This window comes from Anoplopoma fimbria, chromosome 2 (assembly GCF_027596085.1).
Source record: "Anoplopoma fimbria isolate UVic2021 breed Golden Eagle Sablefish chromosome 2, Afim_UVic_2022, whole genome shotgun sequence".
Lineage (NCBI taxonomy): Eukaryota > Metazoa > Chordata > Actinopteri > Perciformes > Anoplopomatidae > Anoplopoma > Anoplopoma fimbria.
In genome coordinates, this window is record NC_072450.1 from 29,664,723 (window position 1) to 29,681,167 (window position 16,445).

The following is a 16,445-nucleotide window of genomic DNA, read 5'->3' on the forward strand; positions in this document are numbered from 1 at the left end:
AAGAAGGAATTTCGGGTCAGCCGGCTTTCAACGTGACGCCTCGTTGCAGCAAGCTGTCAGCTGCTAAAGGCATTTCACCTCTTAACTATACTCTAACTTATACAGTAAGTGTAGTTACCAACCCTGCAAATTCCTGACAAAGTATATTCATGCAACTTAGATGGATAAATGAAGATAAAAAGTTATTTTCACTAGCGTCTATATATTGTAATTTATCTGTAAAAAAAAGAGTTTTCTATTCATTCTGATGTTCCTTTTGGAATGTTAAAAGGCAGGGTACACCCTAGACAGGTGCCAGACAATCGCCCGGGCTGACATTAATAATTCATTTAATAAATTGAAAATAACAGAATCACGAGAGAATAAAAATGACTATGACATTTCAAGGATCTCGACAGTGATGGTTTTGGGAGAAGCGAAAAAAGAAAATATTTCTCTAAATGACACCTTTGGCATACAGCACATTAGAATCAAGACCTTGTAACCCACAAACTTAAAGGAATAACAACACATACAAACACTGTGCTTTAAAAACAAGAAGACCATCATGTAAAGCTCTTGCCTGCGTTGTTAGAAGATGCAATTCATTACATCGATCTATGAAGCATGAACAAGCTCCCTAAATCCGTCTTCAGGTGTCCACTATTCCCAAGTCACTGTGTTTCAGTCTAAAATGCTCTACAGACAACATCCTGCTGAGCCTCAAAACAGGGACATTATTTAAAAAAAGTTGCTCCACAGGATATTACTTTATAACAGTCTTCAGATCCCTACTCACCTGATTGAAAATGGGTTTAATCAAATCATTTGTTATCATTGTAAAAGATGGCCCGGAGCGATGTGACATTCAGTTCTAAACCTCAACCCTGTCATCAGTTCATTTGTTCATTCTTACCCCCCCTCTCGTCAACATATAGGATTCTATATAATTTAATTGCATCCACTACAATCCGGCAGATTTTGAATGCACTTTACAGCAACATATGAAATGGTGAAAGTTCACTGCAGGCTATAACAGAAATGTTTCTACACATACAATTTAAAAACAACGTCAACATAAAACAGAAGATGGACTCTGAACTTGCCCAACTACAGCTCAAACAGTGCAAATCAAACCCCTGGGATCAGCTGGATGAACACAGACTGGGATATATGAACCTCAATCACCCTGACATGAGTTTCTAGAATATATCTGCTATTGAAATAATCTTAAGCCAAGTGTCAATGAAGGGAGAGGAAACAGATCTCTGGATGAACAGGATGCCTTGGAGCTCAGATATGGCTGCAGTATATGTGGAAGAGCTTTGAGTCTGTGTGCGCGCAAAGAGTGGACAGTCTCAGAATAAAGACTGTTTAATATGTCTGTGTGCATGCGTGTGTGTGCGCGTGTGCGTGTGTGTGTCAGCTGTGAGTTTGTGTTTTGCAGTTAGAGCTCCTCAGCCATCTGCAGCAGAGAGTTGATGGCAGCATCCTTGTTGCCCTGCTGTGCTTCCAGCACAGTGCGAACCACCTCTTTATCCAAGTTGGGGAACATGTCCTGCAGAGCCTTCTGGTCCTCCTCGCTGCACACCGGCCCCTGGCCCCCAACAGCTGGCACAGCTGCTGGCATCGCCATGGGCACCATACCCTGGTTGTAGACTGTAGGCACACCTAGCAAACACAGGAAAACACACTGCTGACGTAACCAGTTCAAATGCAACAGATTCAAAAAATTGACATGAAATAAATATGAAAAATGCATCAGTATCAAACTGCGACTGATGCTTCATTTTAATATAAATGTGTAGTTTACAAGCCGAAGCTGTGTTAAACCTAATTACATCATCAGGTTTATTTCCTCAGACTTGACAAAGCTCTTCCAGACCCACAGAAAATATTTTCAAATGTTTTCAAAAAGCTGGGTTGTGTGTGTATGTATGTATGTATGTATGTATGTGTGTATGTGTGTGTGTGTGTGTGTGTGTGTGTGTGTGTGTGTGTGTGTGTGTGTGTGCGCGCGCGCATGTGAGACCTGCAATGGGCACGTATCCTACTCCTTGCTGATATACAGAGGGCATTAGGACCACCGGCTGGGTCATCATCCCTGCTGGTAAGGACTGGTCAAAAGACAGAGACAAAAAAGATTAAGATAAGATAAAATAATCCTTTATTAGTCCCGCAGCAGGGACATTTACAGGATTACAGCAGCATAGGTATAGTGCAAACAAGAGACATAGTAGAAAAAAACCAAGCAAGTATTTTAAATAAGTAAGAAATAAAAAAAATAAAAAAAATCCACAATAACTGAAAGAAAAATCTTATAAATAGAGACAGAATAATTATAGTTATAGTATTGCACAAGAGCTTCACTGCTTGTACAGAATATATTTGACCAGATCATATCTGATGAGAATAGGTTCCATATTAACACGGGGTGGCCAAACCGGTCAAAATTACAACTTCTGGGTATGTTGTGTGATGCCATTGGGCCCAAAAATACTTTTTCCCCACAGACTTACATTGGAACATTGTCTGTAACCCAGCGTATAATATTTTTCCAGGTAATCAACTTCCCAGTTAAAAGCCTTACATAGCCCTAATTTAAATCATAAGGTCCTAAAATAGCTCTTCTCCTTCCTCCGTTCATGTTAATGGATTAGAAACCGAGCTGCTAGTGCACGTGATGCGAAAGATCCAGTTCATTTTAGTTTTGGACGTTGTTTATAAGAAACACTTTGGGCTTCAGTCTCAACATTTTATGGATTTTTCATTTATGTACAGGAAAACTCAAAATTCAGTGACAATTACAAATATAATGGAATATAATGCAGGCATTCTGTATTACTGTATCAATATTTATCTTTCTGTAGATCAACATTTCTCATTTAATGTTATCCCTGAGGAGTAAGCACACATGATTTGCTCTTCCCTCCTCTTTTGTGTCTGTTGTTTAAATGTGCATGTGGCACCTATTCATCTCAATAATGTATTCATTTATTTTAATCAATTTGCCTTTCAAAGCTCATATGTGTTTCAGTAAGATTTCTGCTCACAAAACATACAAGTTCTTTAAGAAATCATAATAAATAATGCCATTTATTAGAAACAAGCTGTAATATTATGAGAATAATGTCATAATATAACCTAATTATTAATTTATTTGGTAAAATAGCTCCACCTTTACCAGCTGCAACATTAAATTGCTGAACACATAGATGCAGCAATGATTATAAACCAATGATATAAGCCTAGCATAAATATATTATTGGAAATCGGCCATTCTGCATAATGACTATCCTTTTACTCTTGGTTCTTAAAAGTATATTTTGATGTCAATACTTCTGTACTCTTACTTAATGTTACATTTTGAGTGCAGTGCTTTTGTGTGTCACAGTATTTGTACACATTGTTCTAGAAAACTATTTATATACAGTACCAGTCAAAAGTTTGGACACACCTTCTCATTCAATGGTTTTTCTTTATTTTTATTTTTTTCTACATTGTAGATTAATATTGAAGACATCCAAACTATGAAGGAACACATGTGGAATTATGTGGTAAACAAACAAATGCTCAACAAACAGAATATGTTTTATAATTTAGATTCTTCAAAGTAGTTGAATGAGAAGGTGTGTCCAAACTTTTGACTGGTACTGTATACACATGTACATATGAATGGAAATTACAAAAAGCATGGTAAACTAGACAGGGTCCTTGTTTAATGGGTCGGTTCGTTGTACTGTCTCTTTGCCTCACATTACAAGAAGATGATGAACAATTTAAGTCTGTTTGACAAGGGGGTCCGAATCTACTTACAGCAAAGGACATCACCAGGTTGATCATGCCCTCCTTGTCGTCGCCCTGCCTGCCACTGAGGCTAAACCACTCATCCACCACACTGCCCTCCCTCAGGCCTTCGGGGATGGTGACATGAGTCCATGCTATCCTGTCGTCCATGGAGAACGCTCTCTGGATGGCACATTAGCAAACAACATGGAAACATGAGTAATACACACATGCAAAACGAAGAGGGGCTTAAACCTGATTGCCATAAAGTCAGAAGCTGTGGTTTATACAATAGATGTTGCTTAGTTTAAACCCAGATGCTGTAGCTCAAAGAAATACCCCAACTGAGACTAGAAGTCAGTTTCTACAACTAAAGGTGCTGCACACTTCCAAACAGTCTGACTTTTCCATATTCGTATTCATCATTTACATTTTGTCTTACACAGAAGACAAAATGCAAATGATAAATACAAATATGGTATTGAACTTCAATAATTGAGATAAAGTTACATTTAAATGACTGATATAAAAAGAAAATACTCAAAAAAAGTGTTCGGCTGCATTTAACTGTGTGTGGGATTATGAAGGAAACCGGCATCTTGTGAAAATGATGTAATATTCATTGACAGGGCACCCCAACTGCCTTAATCCGTTTTATCAACCACCAAATTTATTTCATCAAACTGAGGTCATGATTTCCGCAAGTCCATTACATGAAAAGGGACAAAGTGGTTTTCCTATTTGTCAGTTGACAGGTTTACAACTGAAGTTATCCCGAAAAAAGAAAAATGTCGACAAAAAAAAAAAAAAAAGGAGTTTTATCGAGGCCAGTACTGTGATGCCTTTTTGGATTATTTATCCAAAAAAAACGTATAGGTTATTTAAATGATTTGTTTGAGTAAATTAATTAATTAAAACTCTAAGTGGCCAGTTACCTTTAGTATAGATTGTAAAATTTTCGGATTTTCCTCAGCAATTAGCCAAATAGTAGATTAAACAATAATTTGAAATACTAAAACAATTCCTATTTTTGTCATTTGCAGCTGGAAATTTAAAAGCTCAACAAACATTTGTCAAATGATCTATGAATGTGCTGCAGTTCCGCTGAATCTGACAGACCAACAACTGTGGTCTGTGCAACCCGCTCCATCTCCTCACCTCATCAAAAATCTCCAGGTAGAAGGAGTCCACCCCAGGAGGTACCGTGCACTGGATCACCTTGTTCCAGCGTGGGTTCTTGGCTCCATTGTGAGCAGTTGGTGTTTCATAGACTGCGTAGCCCAGTCGGACCCTACAGTACGGATCCATCCGAGTCATACCGTAGTTTTTTGCCAACTTCGCCTATACAGCAAAACAAACAACACGATTTCAGTTAGGTGATACATTCAATTTGGCTACTGGCAAAGTTCAGCTTGCCTGTGGATGGTGGTATTAGGGATGACAGGATTAACCTATTTTGCCATATACACGGTTACATAACGTCACAGTCTCATAACGTCACGTTTCCATGATTGTGAAAATTGTAGAAGCTGAGATATCTATTGTGTCCTGATCCCTGTATTGTTGCCCTGTGAAAATGAATCTCGAGGACCCGCATTATTTGTGTGTGCGGTGAAACCTCCTTTTGTGCGAGTCACGTAACATGTGTGTCGGTTTGTTCTGAGAGAGTCTTGACACTAACCTGAAGTTAAAGTGGCCCTATTATGCGTTTCCACTTTCCCCCTCTTCTTTAGTGCGTTATATATATTTTGTAGTGTGCAGTGTAAAACCTGAAGTCCACGCTTAAAAGGAGTTACCCTCCCCCTCAGACACACTGCTCCTGAGCTGCCTGAAACGGCTCCATTGGATGAGGTCAGAATGTTACGGAACTTTTTGTTACGGAAGAATTTCTGAACCAGACTTCTTTAAGCAGGACCCAATGCTGAAGTACCCTTTAACACACAAATGAACAAAGTATCGGGGGGCTTTGCTTGACTCGAGCTCAGCCAAAGCCAAACTGCTGATTTAACTGACAACCAGTGTAATTTTGAGACCATGACAAATTAACTGTGTGTGTGTGTGTGTGTGTGTGTGTGTGTGTGTGTGTGTGTGTGTGTGTGTGTGTGTGTGTGTGACTGACTTAAGGACAGCGACTGTGACTGATAGGGTTTAGCCCAGGGGTGCCCAACCAGTCGATCGCGATCTACCAGTCGATCTTGGGCGGAGTTTCAGTCGATCGCGAGAAGTGTATGACAAAAAAAAAAAAAAAAAAAAATACAAAATAAAAAACACTAATCAAATCATTGTTCATGAGAGGCCAATGTGTATTTTCATAATAATAAAATGAAAAATAAAAATAAGTATGCAGGCAACCTTTTTTATTCATGCTAGAGTCTGATTGCTGGCCATGGTTTGCCACGGTTGCTAGGTTGTAACCAGGGACTCTACAGCGGGAAGACGTAGCTGTCAGTTGAAGAGATAATGTCGGAAGCCAAAAAAGCTAAAACTTATCACTTTCATCGCGAGTGGGAAGATGATTACTTTTTTACTTTTTCAAATTCAAAGTCGGTTTGTCTGATCTGTAATGCTGCTGTGGCCATTCCGAAGAAGGGGAATTTGGAGCGACACTTTCTTACGGTTCACAAGTATTTTCCTATTTTTATCTGTTTTCCAGTTGAATTTGAATCCATCTGCCGGTTTCTCTGCCAGTGCCAATGCCCCGTTAAGCATTCTGAAATACTGGACTTCCCTTCTCCTCCTGCCTGCTATGAAGTTATCTCTACTTTTGTGTGTGTGTGTGTGTGTGTGTGTGTGTGTGTGTGTGTGTGTGTGTGTGTGTGTGTGTGTGTGTGTGTGTGTGTTGGACTGGCCTGGCTGGAGTGTGTGTGTGTGTGTGTGTGTGTGTGTGTGTATTAATTGTGGTGTTTTATTTAGATTTGGATTTTTTTTGACTGCACAGCCTTTTCTGGAGTTCTTGGCTGCTCTTTTCTGTAGTTTTGGTGTGTCTGATGTGACAGAGAGAGAGAGAGAGAGAGAGAGAGAGAGAGAGAGAGAGAGAGAGAGAGATGGTGTGAAGTTCTTGTGAGCTTGTTAAGTTCTGTTTTGACAACCTATTTTTTGACACATTGATCATTTCCTCGTTTATTGGACTTAACTTACTGTTTATTCTCCTGTGCAAATAAAAAAAAACTACATTTGACCTGCACTCGGGGTTCCTTGTTACTTGTTATTGCCCGGCCCTTGTGTTTGACTTGGTAGATCTTGGCATGTCATGAACTTCAAAAGTAGATCTTGGTTAAAAAAAGGTTGGGCACCCCTGGTTTAGCCTGAACCATATGGAGATCAGTGTCACTGAGGAAAGTCATATTAGAAGATTGTCCCTCACAAATAACCAGGTGAGAAAAGAACTGAGGAAGATAAAGGTGAGAAAGGCCACGGGTCCGGACGGCATCAGCTCAAGGCTCCTCAGATCCTGCGCAGACCAGCTGTGCGGGATAGTGGAGCACGTCTTCAATTTGAGCTTGAAGCTGGGGAGGGTACCACAGCTATGGAAGACGTCCTGTGTGGTACCAGTCCCAAAGACCCCGGGGGCCAAGGACTTCTGCAGCTTCAGGCCGGTGGCATTAACATCCTACCTGATGAAGACCCTGGAGAGGCTGGTCCTTGGGCACCTCCGCCCCCTGGTGATCTCATCTTTGGACCCACTTCAGTTCGCTTATCAATCTGGCATCGGGGTGGATGACGCTGTCATCTACCTGCTACAAAGATGCCTTTCTCACCTGGAAAACGCTGGAAGCACTGTGAGAGTCATGTTCTTCGACTTCTCCAGTGCCTTCAACACCATCCAGCCTTTGCTTCTGAGGGACAAGCTGGAGCAGACCGGGGTGGACCACCACCTCGCTGCATGGATCCTGGACTACCTCACCAACCGTCCACAGTATGTGAGGATAGGGGAGTGTGAGTCAGATCTGGTGTCCTGCAGCACGGGGGCCCCACAAGGAACCGTTCTGGCTCCATTCCTCTTCTCCATCTACACATCGGACTTCACATACAACTCTGCAAACTGCCACCTGCAAAAGTTCTCTGATGACTCTGCAATAGTCGGCCTCATCTCCGCCGATGACGACAGGGAATACAGAGAACTGAACCAGGACTTCATAGGATGGTGCCAGCGGAACCGCCTCCAGATCAACTCTGGTAAAACCAAAGAGCTGGTGGTGGACTTCCGCCGGGGAAAACACTGTCCTCCGGAACCAGTGAACATCCAGGGACTGGACATTGAGATTGTGAAATCTTACAAGTACCTGGGTGTTCACTTAAACAATAAACTGGACTAATCACACAAATGCACTTTATAAAAAGGGTCAGAGCAGACTCTATCTGCTGAGGAGACTGAGGTCCTTTGGAGTGCAGGGAGCACTCCTGAAGACCTTCTTTGACTCTGTGGTGGCATCAGCCATTTTTTATGCAGTGGTCTGCTGGAGCAGCAGCATCTCGACAGCCGACAGGAAGAGAATAAACAAACTTGTCAAGAAAGCCAGCAGTGTGCTGGGGTGTCCACTGGACACGGTGGAAGTGGTGGGAGACAGGAGGATGATGGCCAAGCTGTCATCCCTGATGCACAACACCTCCCACCCCATGCAGGACGCCCTGGCAGCTCTGTACAGCTTCTTCAGCCACCGGCTGCTTCACCCCCGGTGTTTGAAGGAGAGGTACCGCAAGTCCTTCCTTCGTGCTGCTGTCAGGCTGCACAACCATCTCTGCTCCCAGCAGACCACATGACAATAATACACTAATACATCAATACACTGTGCAATACAACATTTATAATAATTCTGTCCGTATATATATTTTTACTGTGGATCTCTACTGTTCTTACTGTTTTTATTGCTCATTTGCTTATTTATAATACTTATTTTGATCGTGTGTTTTTTTTATTTTATTTACTATGTCTCGTGTTTGCACTATCCTCTTTGCTGCTGTAATCCTGTAAATTTCCCCGCTGCGGGACTAATAAAGGATTATCTTATTTTATGCTGAGATGTGTTTGTGTCTGGAGTGGCTGACCTGAGGCCTGTACTATAAATCAGGATTTGTGGTGGTTAGCGAGGTAAATTCAGGGTTAACTCTGGGTTTTTAGTCCTACAGTTTCCATAGTCAGGTCATAGTCCATAGTCCCCGGTTGGGTGTTCCACCTACTGACCAATCACAGCTCGGTTAATGAATCGTTAGATAATACTAAACAAAAATGATAAAGTTGAAGTCATAATCCATATTAAAAGTAACAGTTTAAACTGACAGATGCAGGAAGGACAGCTGGTAATATATCGCAGACTATGTGAATGTGTAAATTATAAGATTAATAATGATGATAATGATAGATCTGAATATAATTACATGTGTGTATTATATTAAACTAATGTTTTGCAGTTGGATTCTAATGGCATTTATGACACAATTTTAGTCACATTCTTTCAGCTGGAACCCCAGCGCTACGAAACAGATTTGGGATCAACTAAAACATTTTTTTTAAGTATATTTAAAGTGGCCCTATTATGCTTTTCCACTTTTCCCCTCTTCTTTATGTGTGTTATATATTTTTTTCGTAAATGTAAAAGGTCCGTAGAGTGTAAAACCTGAAGTCCACGCCTAAAAGGAGTTACCCTCCCCCGCGGAAGCTCCTGAGCTCCTGAAACGGCTCCATTGAATTCTCTCCTTCACTTCCGTAACTTTATGAGGTCACAATGTTACAGAAGTGACGTAAAACTCCTTCTAGCTAGTTTGGCCCTCAAACAACAAAAGAGAGGGATGGAGCTGAAGCTCCGCAGTAATAGTTTTTTGAAATTAAAAACGTTGACCTATCACAACAGAGCGGGCTAGCTGACCAATCAGAGCAGACTTTGCTTTCTGGAGGGAGGAGCAAGCGCTATAACGGAGCATTTCAGAGAGAAGGGGAGAAGAGGTGCTGCAGGTCAGCCAGGATGAGAAAAACAAGGAGGATTATGAGCATTAACGCATGTAAACATGTTGTAACTGTAACTGGAGATAAAAAATATGCATCCGGAAAATAGCATAATAGGGCCTGTTTAAGAAAAATTGTTGTAAATATGTCAAATGGATTCCAACCCTATATCCTTCAAAAAAGTTAATTAGATTAGCAGTGTGGGCGCATTTTGGATATCTACAAATGCACCAATATCAATACTGATATAGGATATTGCTCCGATACTGACCCAAATAGCTATGATGTGCCATCAGTGTGTGAATGCTTAGATAGATCATGACAGGTGGCACCTTGCATGGTAGCCCTTGCCATCAGTGTAAGAATGGTCGTGAATGGGTGAATGATGACATATAGTGTAAAATGCGCTTTGAGTGGTCGGAAGACTAGAAAAGCGCTATATAAGTACGAGTCTATTTACCAGTTCTCGTGTCTGTGCTCCGAGCCAATGTCTCAGCAGTTCATGCGTCATTGGTTGAGGTCCTATGTGTGCGACTGGCCGACGCCTGCTCCATGGTTCCTGTCGGCGGTCCGGCCGACTCCTGCTCCACGTTTCCTGTCGGCTGTCCGGCCGACTTCTGTCCGAGTTCCCTCTGGGCCACAGATTCCTCCAGTTCCTCTTCCCGCAACTTCACCCAGCTTCCCCTGGTTCCTTTTCCCGCAACTTCACCCAGCTTCCACTGGTTCCTTTTCCCGCAACTTCACCCAGCTTCCCCTGGTTCCTGTTCCCGCAACTTTACCCAGCTTCTACTGGTTCCTGTTCCCGCAACTTCACCCAGCTTCCACTGGTTCCTGTTATTGCTGGGCCGCAGCAATCTACGGTTCCTGTCGTCGCTGGGGTGCATCTGTCCCCAGTTCCTGTCGTCGCTGGGGTGCATCTGTCCCTGGTTCCTGTCGCCGCTGTGTCGCAGCTGTCCCTGGTTCCTGTTGCCGCTGGGTCGCAGCTGTCCCTGGTTCCTGTTGCCGCTGGGTCGCAGCTGTCCCCGGTTCCTGTTGCTGCTGGGTCGCAGCTGTCCCTGGTTCCTGTTGGCGCTGGGTCCCCGGTTCCTGTTCCTCCGTTTGCAGCCCCCTGCTCCAGCCTTCTTTGATCCAGAGCCCCAGGCAAAATAGACCCAGTCTCCAGAGCCTAAGGCTGCCGGGCCCCAAAGACCCAGTCGCCAGAGCTGCGACCTCCAGAGCAGCTTCGGCAGCCCGGTCGTCCTCATGGCTGTCCTCCAGGACGGTTTTGCCCGTTTGGTCGTCCTCCTGGCCGCCCCTTGAACCGTTTTGCCTGTCGGCCTTGCCCCCAGACCACGAGTCTGAGGTTCCCTTTTTCACCCGTTTTTTGGGGCTCCCTGAGTGGCTGGTCAGTTATTGAGAGTCACATGGAACACGCCGCTTGACCCTGACCACCGTCACAACCAGGACTGGTTGGACAGCTACCTCAGATTCCTGTTCTTGCAACTTCACCCAGTTCCTGTTCCCGCTGGGCCACAGCGGTCTCTGGTTCCTGTTCCCGCTGGGCCACGGCAATCTACGGTTCCTGTTCCCGCTGGGCCGCAACTTTCCCCTGTACCTGTTCCCGCTGGGCCACGGCAATATACGGTTCCTGTTCCCGCTGGGCCGCAACTTTCCCCTGTACCTGTTCCCAATGGGCCGCAGCAATCTACGGTTCCTGTTCCCGCTGGGTTGCAGCTGTCCCTGCTTCCTGTTGCAGCTGGGTCGCAGCGGTCCTAGGTTCCTGTTCCTCCGGTTCCTGTTGCCACAGCAACCCCCTGCCCCCCCAGACCTGGAGTCTGGGGGCAAAGAAGACTCATGGTCTGGGGGCAAGAGTAAATTTTGCCCCCAGACCATGAGTCGGAGGTTCCCTGTTTCACCTGTTTTTGACGGTGTACACTGTCTTTTGGGGCTCCCCGAGTGGCTGAAAACACTGTCGTAGCCAGATTAACGATAGTATCTGTAGTGCAGTATCAGTTTGAACGCAAGTCAGTTATTGAAAGTAAGGAGGAACACGCCGCTAGACCCTGACCACCGTCACAACCAGGGCTGGAGGGTTAGATTACTGGTATGTGTAGCTAGCCAGCTACCTGGAAAAAAAGTCAACATTAGCATACACCTAGCATTAGGCTACAGGCCTATGCTGTGGTGTAAAACACAAAACACCAAAGAGCTACTAACACATGTTTCCTGTTAAAAACAAATGTGTTTTATTAGTGACTTTGGTAATGTTATTTGGAGTACAGCAGATTTAGAGATAACAGATTTGTGTTGTGTACAGTAACACTAGTATTATAAAATGTCACCTGCTTTATTATATAACAGTCTTTCCTGTAAATCATTGTCATATTTCCCTCATTAGGTTTTGAGATGGCTCATAATCCTGGCCTAGAGCCAAACTGTTTGAATCCATTCCCCCTGCAGAACATCCAAAACATATACAGAGCTGACTATGTACATTTGAGGCTTAAAATAGAAGCAGAGCAAGTTGTTATTACCGATAATGTAACACAAATGTTTAGTACAAATATAGAAAAATAAAATGAGACACATTTGTAAATACTGTCATACTATACACAGTTTTTAGCTGCAATGGTAATAATGTCTGATCCTCTCCATACAGGCAATACCGGCATCTCCTCAACAAATGGAGTTGGGTCCTTAAACATCTCCTCAAATACCAGCCTCATCAGTTAATCCACGTAGTCTGTAAAAACATAGCATTTAAAAGTATTTTCTGTTTTAAACTAAGTATGCTTGCTTCCATATATATATATTTTTTAAAAGGTTATTCACATTTTATGTTCATTGTATAATGCTTTTTATAAAAAATAAAACAAATTTTACAACTAACTGTTTGTAGGGTCTTTTTTAACTGGCTCTGCAATGCATTCACCCTGCTTTGAGTTGGGAAACACAACCTTATAGACAGCTGTTCCTGCAGATGTTGTTGCTTGCTCACGGTCCTCATTTTCATTATAATAAATAAAAAAAGACACAACCTACTATTGTAGAATGGCAAAAATGTAATGACTGACCCAGTCGTAACAACAGTTGTAAATCAAAGTGGATAGCGGCTTTGTGATTACAAAGTACTACTTGTAATCACAAACCTACCTCCTCACTGATCAAAATAGTCAATCCTCTTATTCTACACAGTGTTAGGTGACAGTGGGGCTAAAGCTGATTAGCAGAGCCTTTAGAACACAACTTAGCCAAAGCCTACAGCTGAGCACTGTGTGCAAGGTCTAGCTCTGCACTTGAACCCCGGCTAGTAACGTTAGCTACCTTGGTTGTTTTAAACATTACAAAAAAATAAAATCAAACTTACAGGTTGTGATCCGGAACCGCCATCATCTTAAGGCATCGTCTTTCCGCAGCGAGTGTTTAGAAAATCCAGCCATGAACTGTGTCCAGTTTTGAAAGTTCAGAAAAATGCATTAAAAGAAGTTAAGCGTCTTGTTCGTCAAGAAATCTTCCTTTGGTGGTCCATACCAAGAACACAGCGTCTTCTCGCCATTAAGGCCGGAAACTGAAATCTTCCGACGGAGCCCCAGCTCCGCTCCCTCTAACCCTTTTTGACGGCATGCAAAACTAGCCGGTAGGAGGTATTATGCCAATGTATTACAATATGACTCATAATGTTACGGAAATGAAGGCAAGATTTCAATCAAGCCGTTTCAGGCAGCTCAGGAGCAGTGCTTCTAAGGGGGTGAGTAACCCTGTTATGGCGTGGACTTAATGTATTACAACTCTACAGACCTTTTACGTGTACAAAAATATACAGCGGGTACAATAAGTATTGAACACGTCACCATTTTTCTCAGTAAATATATATTCCATGCCTTTTTGAACCTCCCTTTCTTCATGTGTTCAATAGTTTTTCCCTGTGTCATTCCATTTTATTACACATAACTTTTCTGAACTTATTTGTTTTGTTTTCTTTGTATGTATGGATTACTTGGGTTGTTACCGACATCTGGTGAAAATTGCATGTCAATAGCACCTTTAGAAATATATTTACTGAGATAAATGGTGACGTGTTCAATATTTATTTTACCCGCTGTATAACACACCAAAGGAAAGGGAAAGATACAAAAAAAATTAAAAAATACATTTTACCAGAACCAATATCATATCATCCATATTGGTACAAATATTAAAATAAGATACAGTCGTATTTCTAGCAGCAAAGCTGAGATATGGTTACCTGGACCACGGTAATGCTGAGTCGCCCCACGGTGCCTATTGATCCTCCAAACTGCAGCTGCCTGGCAGCCTGAGCGTCAAGCTGGACCTGCTGTTGCTGCTGTGTCGGAGTGATCCGAAGGAACTCCTGGGGAAGCTCCCCAATGAACACCTGAATGGACAAATGAATAAAATACAGGGATTTAGACTGACAAAAAACACACCAGAGACATATGAACAGTTCAAACTTGATACCTTGATAACTGCACTTCTTATGAAGCTAGGGTTCAAAATGAATACACGTGACTACATCACATTATGAAACCATTAATCACCTCTCTTCTGGTGCACCCTAAAAGACAGGACCTGAAATAGCTTTGGGATATACTACATCAGGAAAACAGCCCGAACAAGACACAAAAAGCATCTTCAGCTGTCCAAACTGCTCACATACAGGTCATCATTGACCCATACAGTATATCTGGCATATAACAAAATAAAAACCATAAATTAACACAAGGACTCAGGACTAAACTGGAAAATGTATTATTCATTCCACATGGTGTTTAAGCTACAGCAGGATATTAAGATGAAACAAAGCAGCCTTGGCCTCACGCTTTTTTTTTTCCTTTTTCCATGCTGGCCTGAGGTTAGAACATCAGAGAAGCGTTCTCATCGCTGAAAGCAGGAAGTATGTCTGGTGTGTTAATGCTAACAAGTAATAAAATAAATACTACAGTATATCGTGCTTTTAAAAATCGCCATTCCTGCTTCTTTGCAACCGTATTAACTCGTCATAATCACTCATGTAGCCTGTTGAAGCAAGACAGAAAAGTGTACAGCAAATGATGCAATGTGAAAGACGCGGCCTGCCCTTATTCATGCAGAAATAACTTGTTATATATTAACCAAAGACAGTCTCTCTTAAGTAAAAGTGAAGTGAAAACACCTGCATTCAATAGGCAATTAATTATGAAACATCACCTCATTATCTCCCAAAAATATTAGCCAAGATAACTTATAACTTATTTGGCCGCGAATGTGATGTAACTGTGTCTTAATGTGCTTCAGGTTTTAGAGCAAGGCGCCGCAGTTGCTCTCCACCGACTGCATGGCCCAGTGCATGATGGGAAACGCCTGGCTGTCTCCTGATCAAAGAGCTGATTGGCTCTTAGTTTTGACAACAAACACCACGTTTTGTAGAAAATTCTTATTTTCTGTGTAAATGTAAGATTTGACGCTAGATTGTTGGCTAGTGGACTCACGTTGTGCAATGATTTGGCTGATAATAATAATAATAATAATAATAAGAAGAAGAATTATTATTATTATTATCAGCCAAATATTGAATGTGAACAATATTGTTCGCCTGCTCTCGTCCACTTTCGAGGCGAGGCGCAGTCATCTCGAACGAACCTCATGTTAAAGGTTATTTATTCTGATTACTAGGCCTACTTCCGACTTCTATAACTTTGCGTAATTTTATAACAGTTTTTGGCTTCTCTTAGTTCACGTAGACCAGCAACCCGGAAAGGGACTTTAACAGGCAACAATCCCAGTAGATTGCCAACTTTTCACTCGTCGTCGTTGTTGTTGTTGTCTCTAGAACCAAAACTCTGTGTCTCATCCGGGTATTTAACTGCCAACGTAATCCATGCATGAGCTGCACCCAGGACCCTAGTTCACCTGACCCAGCATCAGCTCGTTGTGACGTTAATTATGAAACATCACCTCATTATCTCCCAAAAACATTTAGCCGAGATAACTTATAGCTTATTTGGCCGCAAATGTGATGTAACTGTGTCTTAATGTGGTTGGGAAAGACCTGGATGTTGTGGGTTCACACCCTGATCTGTGGGTGTTTGGAGTAATCACTGGTAAAGGCCTACTTCTGACTTCTGACTTCTATCATTTTGCAACACTTTATAACAGTTTTTGGCTTCTCTTAGTTCTCGTAGACCAGCGACCCGGACAGCTCGTTGTGACGTCACTGTTGAGTCCCTCACTGTCGTCACTGTTGAGTGCTGCCGCTTGTTGCTGTTGTGTTCGTGTTAACTATCAGCTAGTTCCGCCTCGCTGTGTCTGCCTCTGATCCTCACCGCTACAGTGACGTAACGTTACCTGTCCCCGCTGGGTGCTGACGGTGGTCGCCATGTTGTGTCTTCGGTGTCTGGCGGACTGGATGAGACGTCTTCTCTGACCACAGACGTGTTTGTAGCTCGTCGGTAGCTGTTGTGCTCGCTCGGATTAGTTTAGGCTTGAACCGGAAGTGCTTTTTTTTTTTTTTTTTTTTTTAATCTTTATTTACATCCAAGTTCCTCATGCGTCATATGAGGACAAGTTTTTTTTTTCTTTTAGAATGAGCTCATTCGGAACAGATATTGTGAAAATAATAATAATAATATATTATGAAAATAATGATAATAATATAAAAATATAACAATATAAAAATAATAATAATATTATATTCTTATTATTATGAAAATAATAATATAATAATATATAAAATAATAATATAATAATAATATATTATTAT

At 42.1% G+C, this 16,445-nt stretch overlaps 1 protein-coding gene across 1 annotated transcript; it reads right to left on the reverse strand.

Moving 5' to 3' along the window:
* Nucleotides 1-512: 512 nt before the first annotated feature.
* Nucleotides 513-16,173, reverse strand: tollip (toll interacting protein). Its single transcript, XM_054610100.1, has 6 exons — nt 16,031-16,173; nt 13,932-14,081; nt 4,924-5,106; nt 3,796-3,948; nt 2,012-2,096; nt 513-1,650 (listed from the first exon to the last, which is right to left on the reverse strand). Exons 1-6 carry the CDS (start codon nt 16,061-16,063, stop codon nt 1,427-1,429), a joined length of 828 nt encoding a protein of 275 aa, XP_054466075.1. The 5' UTR covers nt 16,064-16,173; the 3' UTR covers nt 513-1,426.
* Between the last annotated feature and the right edge of the window lie 272 nt (nt 16,174-16,445).

Bases quoted from the DNA above. Each gene is read 5' to 3' on its own strand.
- tollip (XM_054610100.1), bottom strand. From the start codon at position 16,063: ATGGCGACCACCGTCAGCACCCAGCGGGGACAG. The intron at 3,949-4,923 runs GTGAGGAGATGG...TGTGCCATCCAG, and splicing joins ACCTGGAGATTTTTGATGAG to AGAGCGTTCTCCATGGACGA. The intron at 2,097-3,795 runs GTAAGTAGATTC...TCTTTTGACCAG, and splicing joins ACCTGGTGATGTCCTTTGCT to TCCTTACCAGCAGGGATGAT.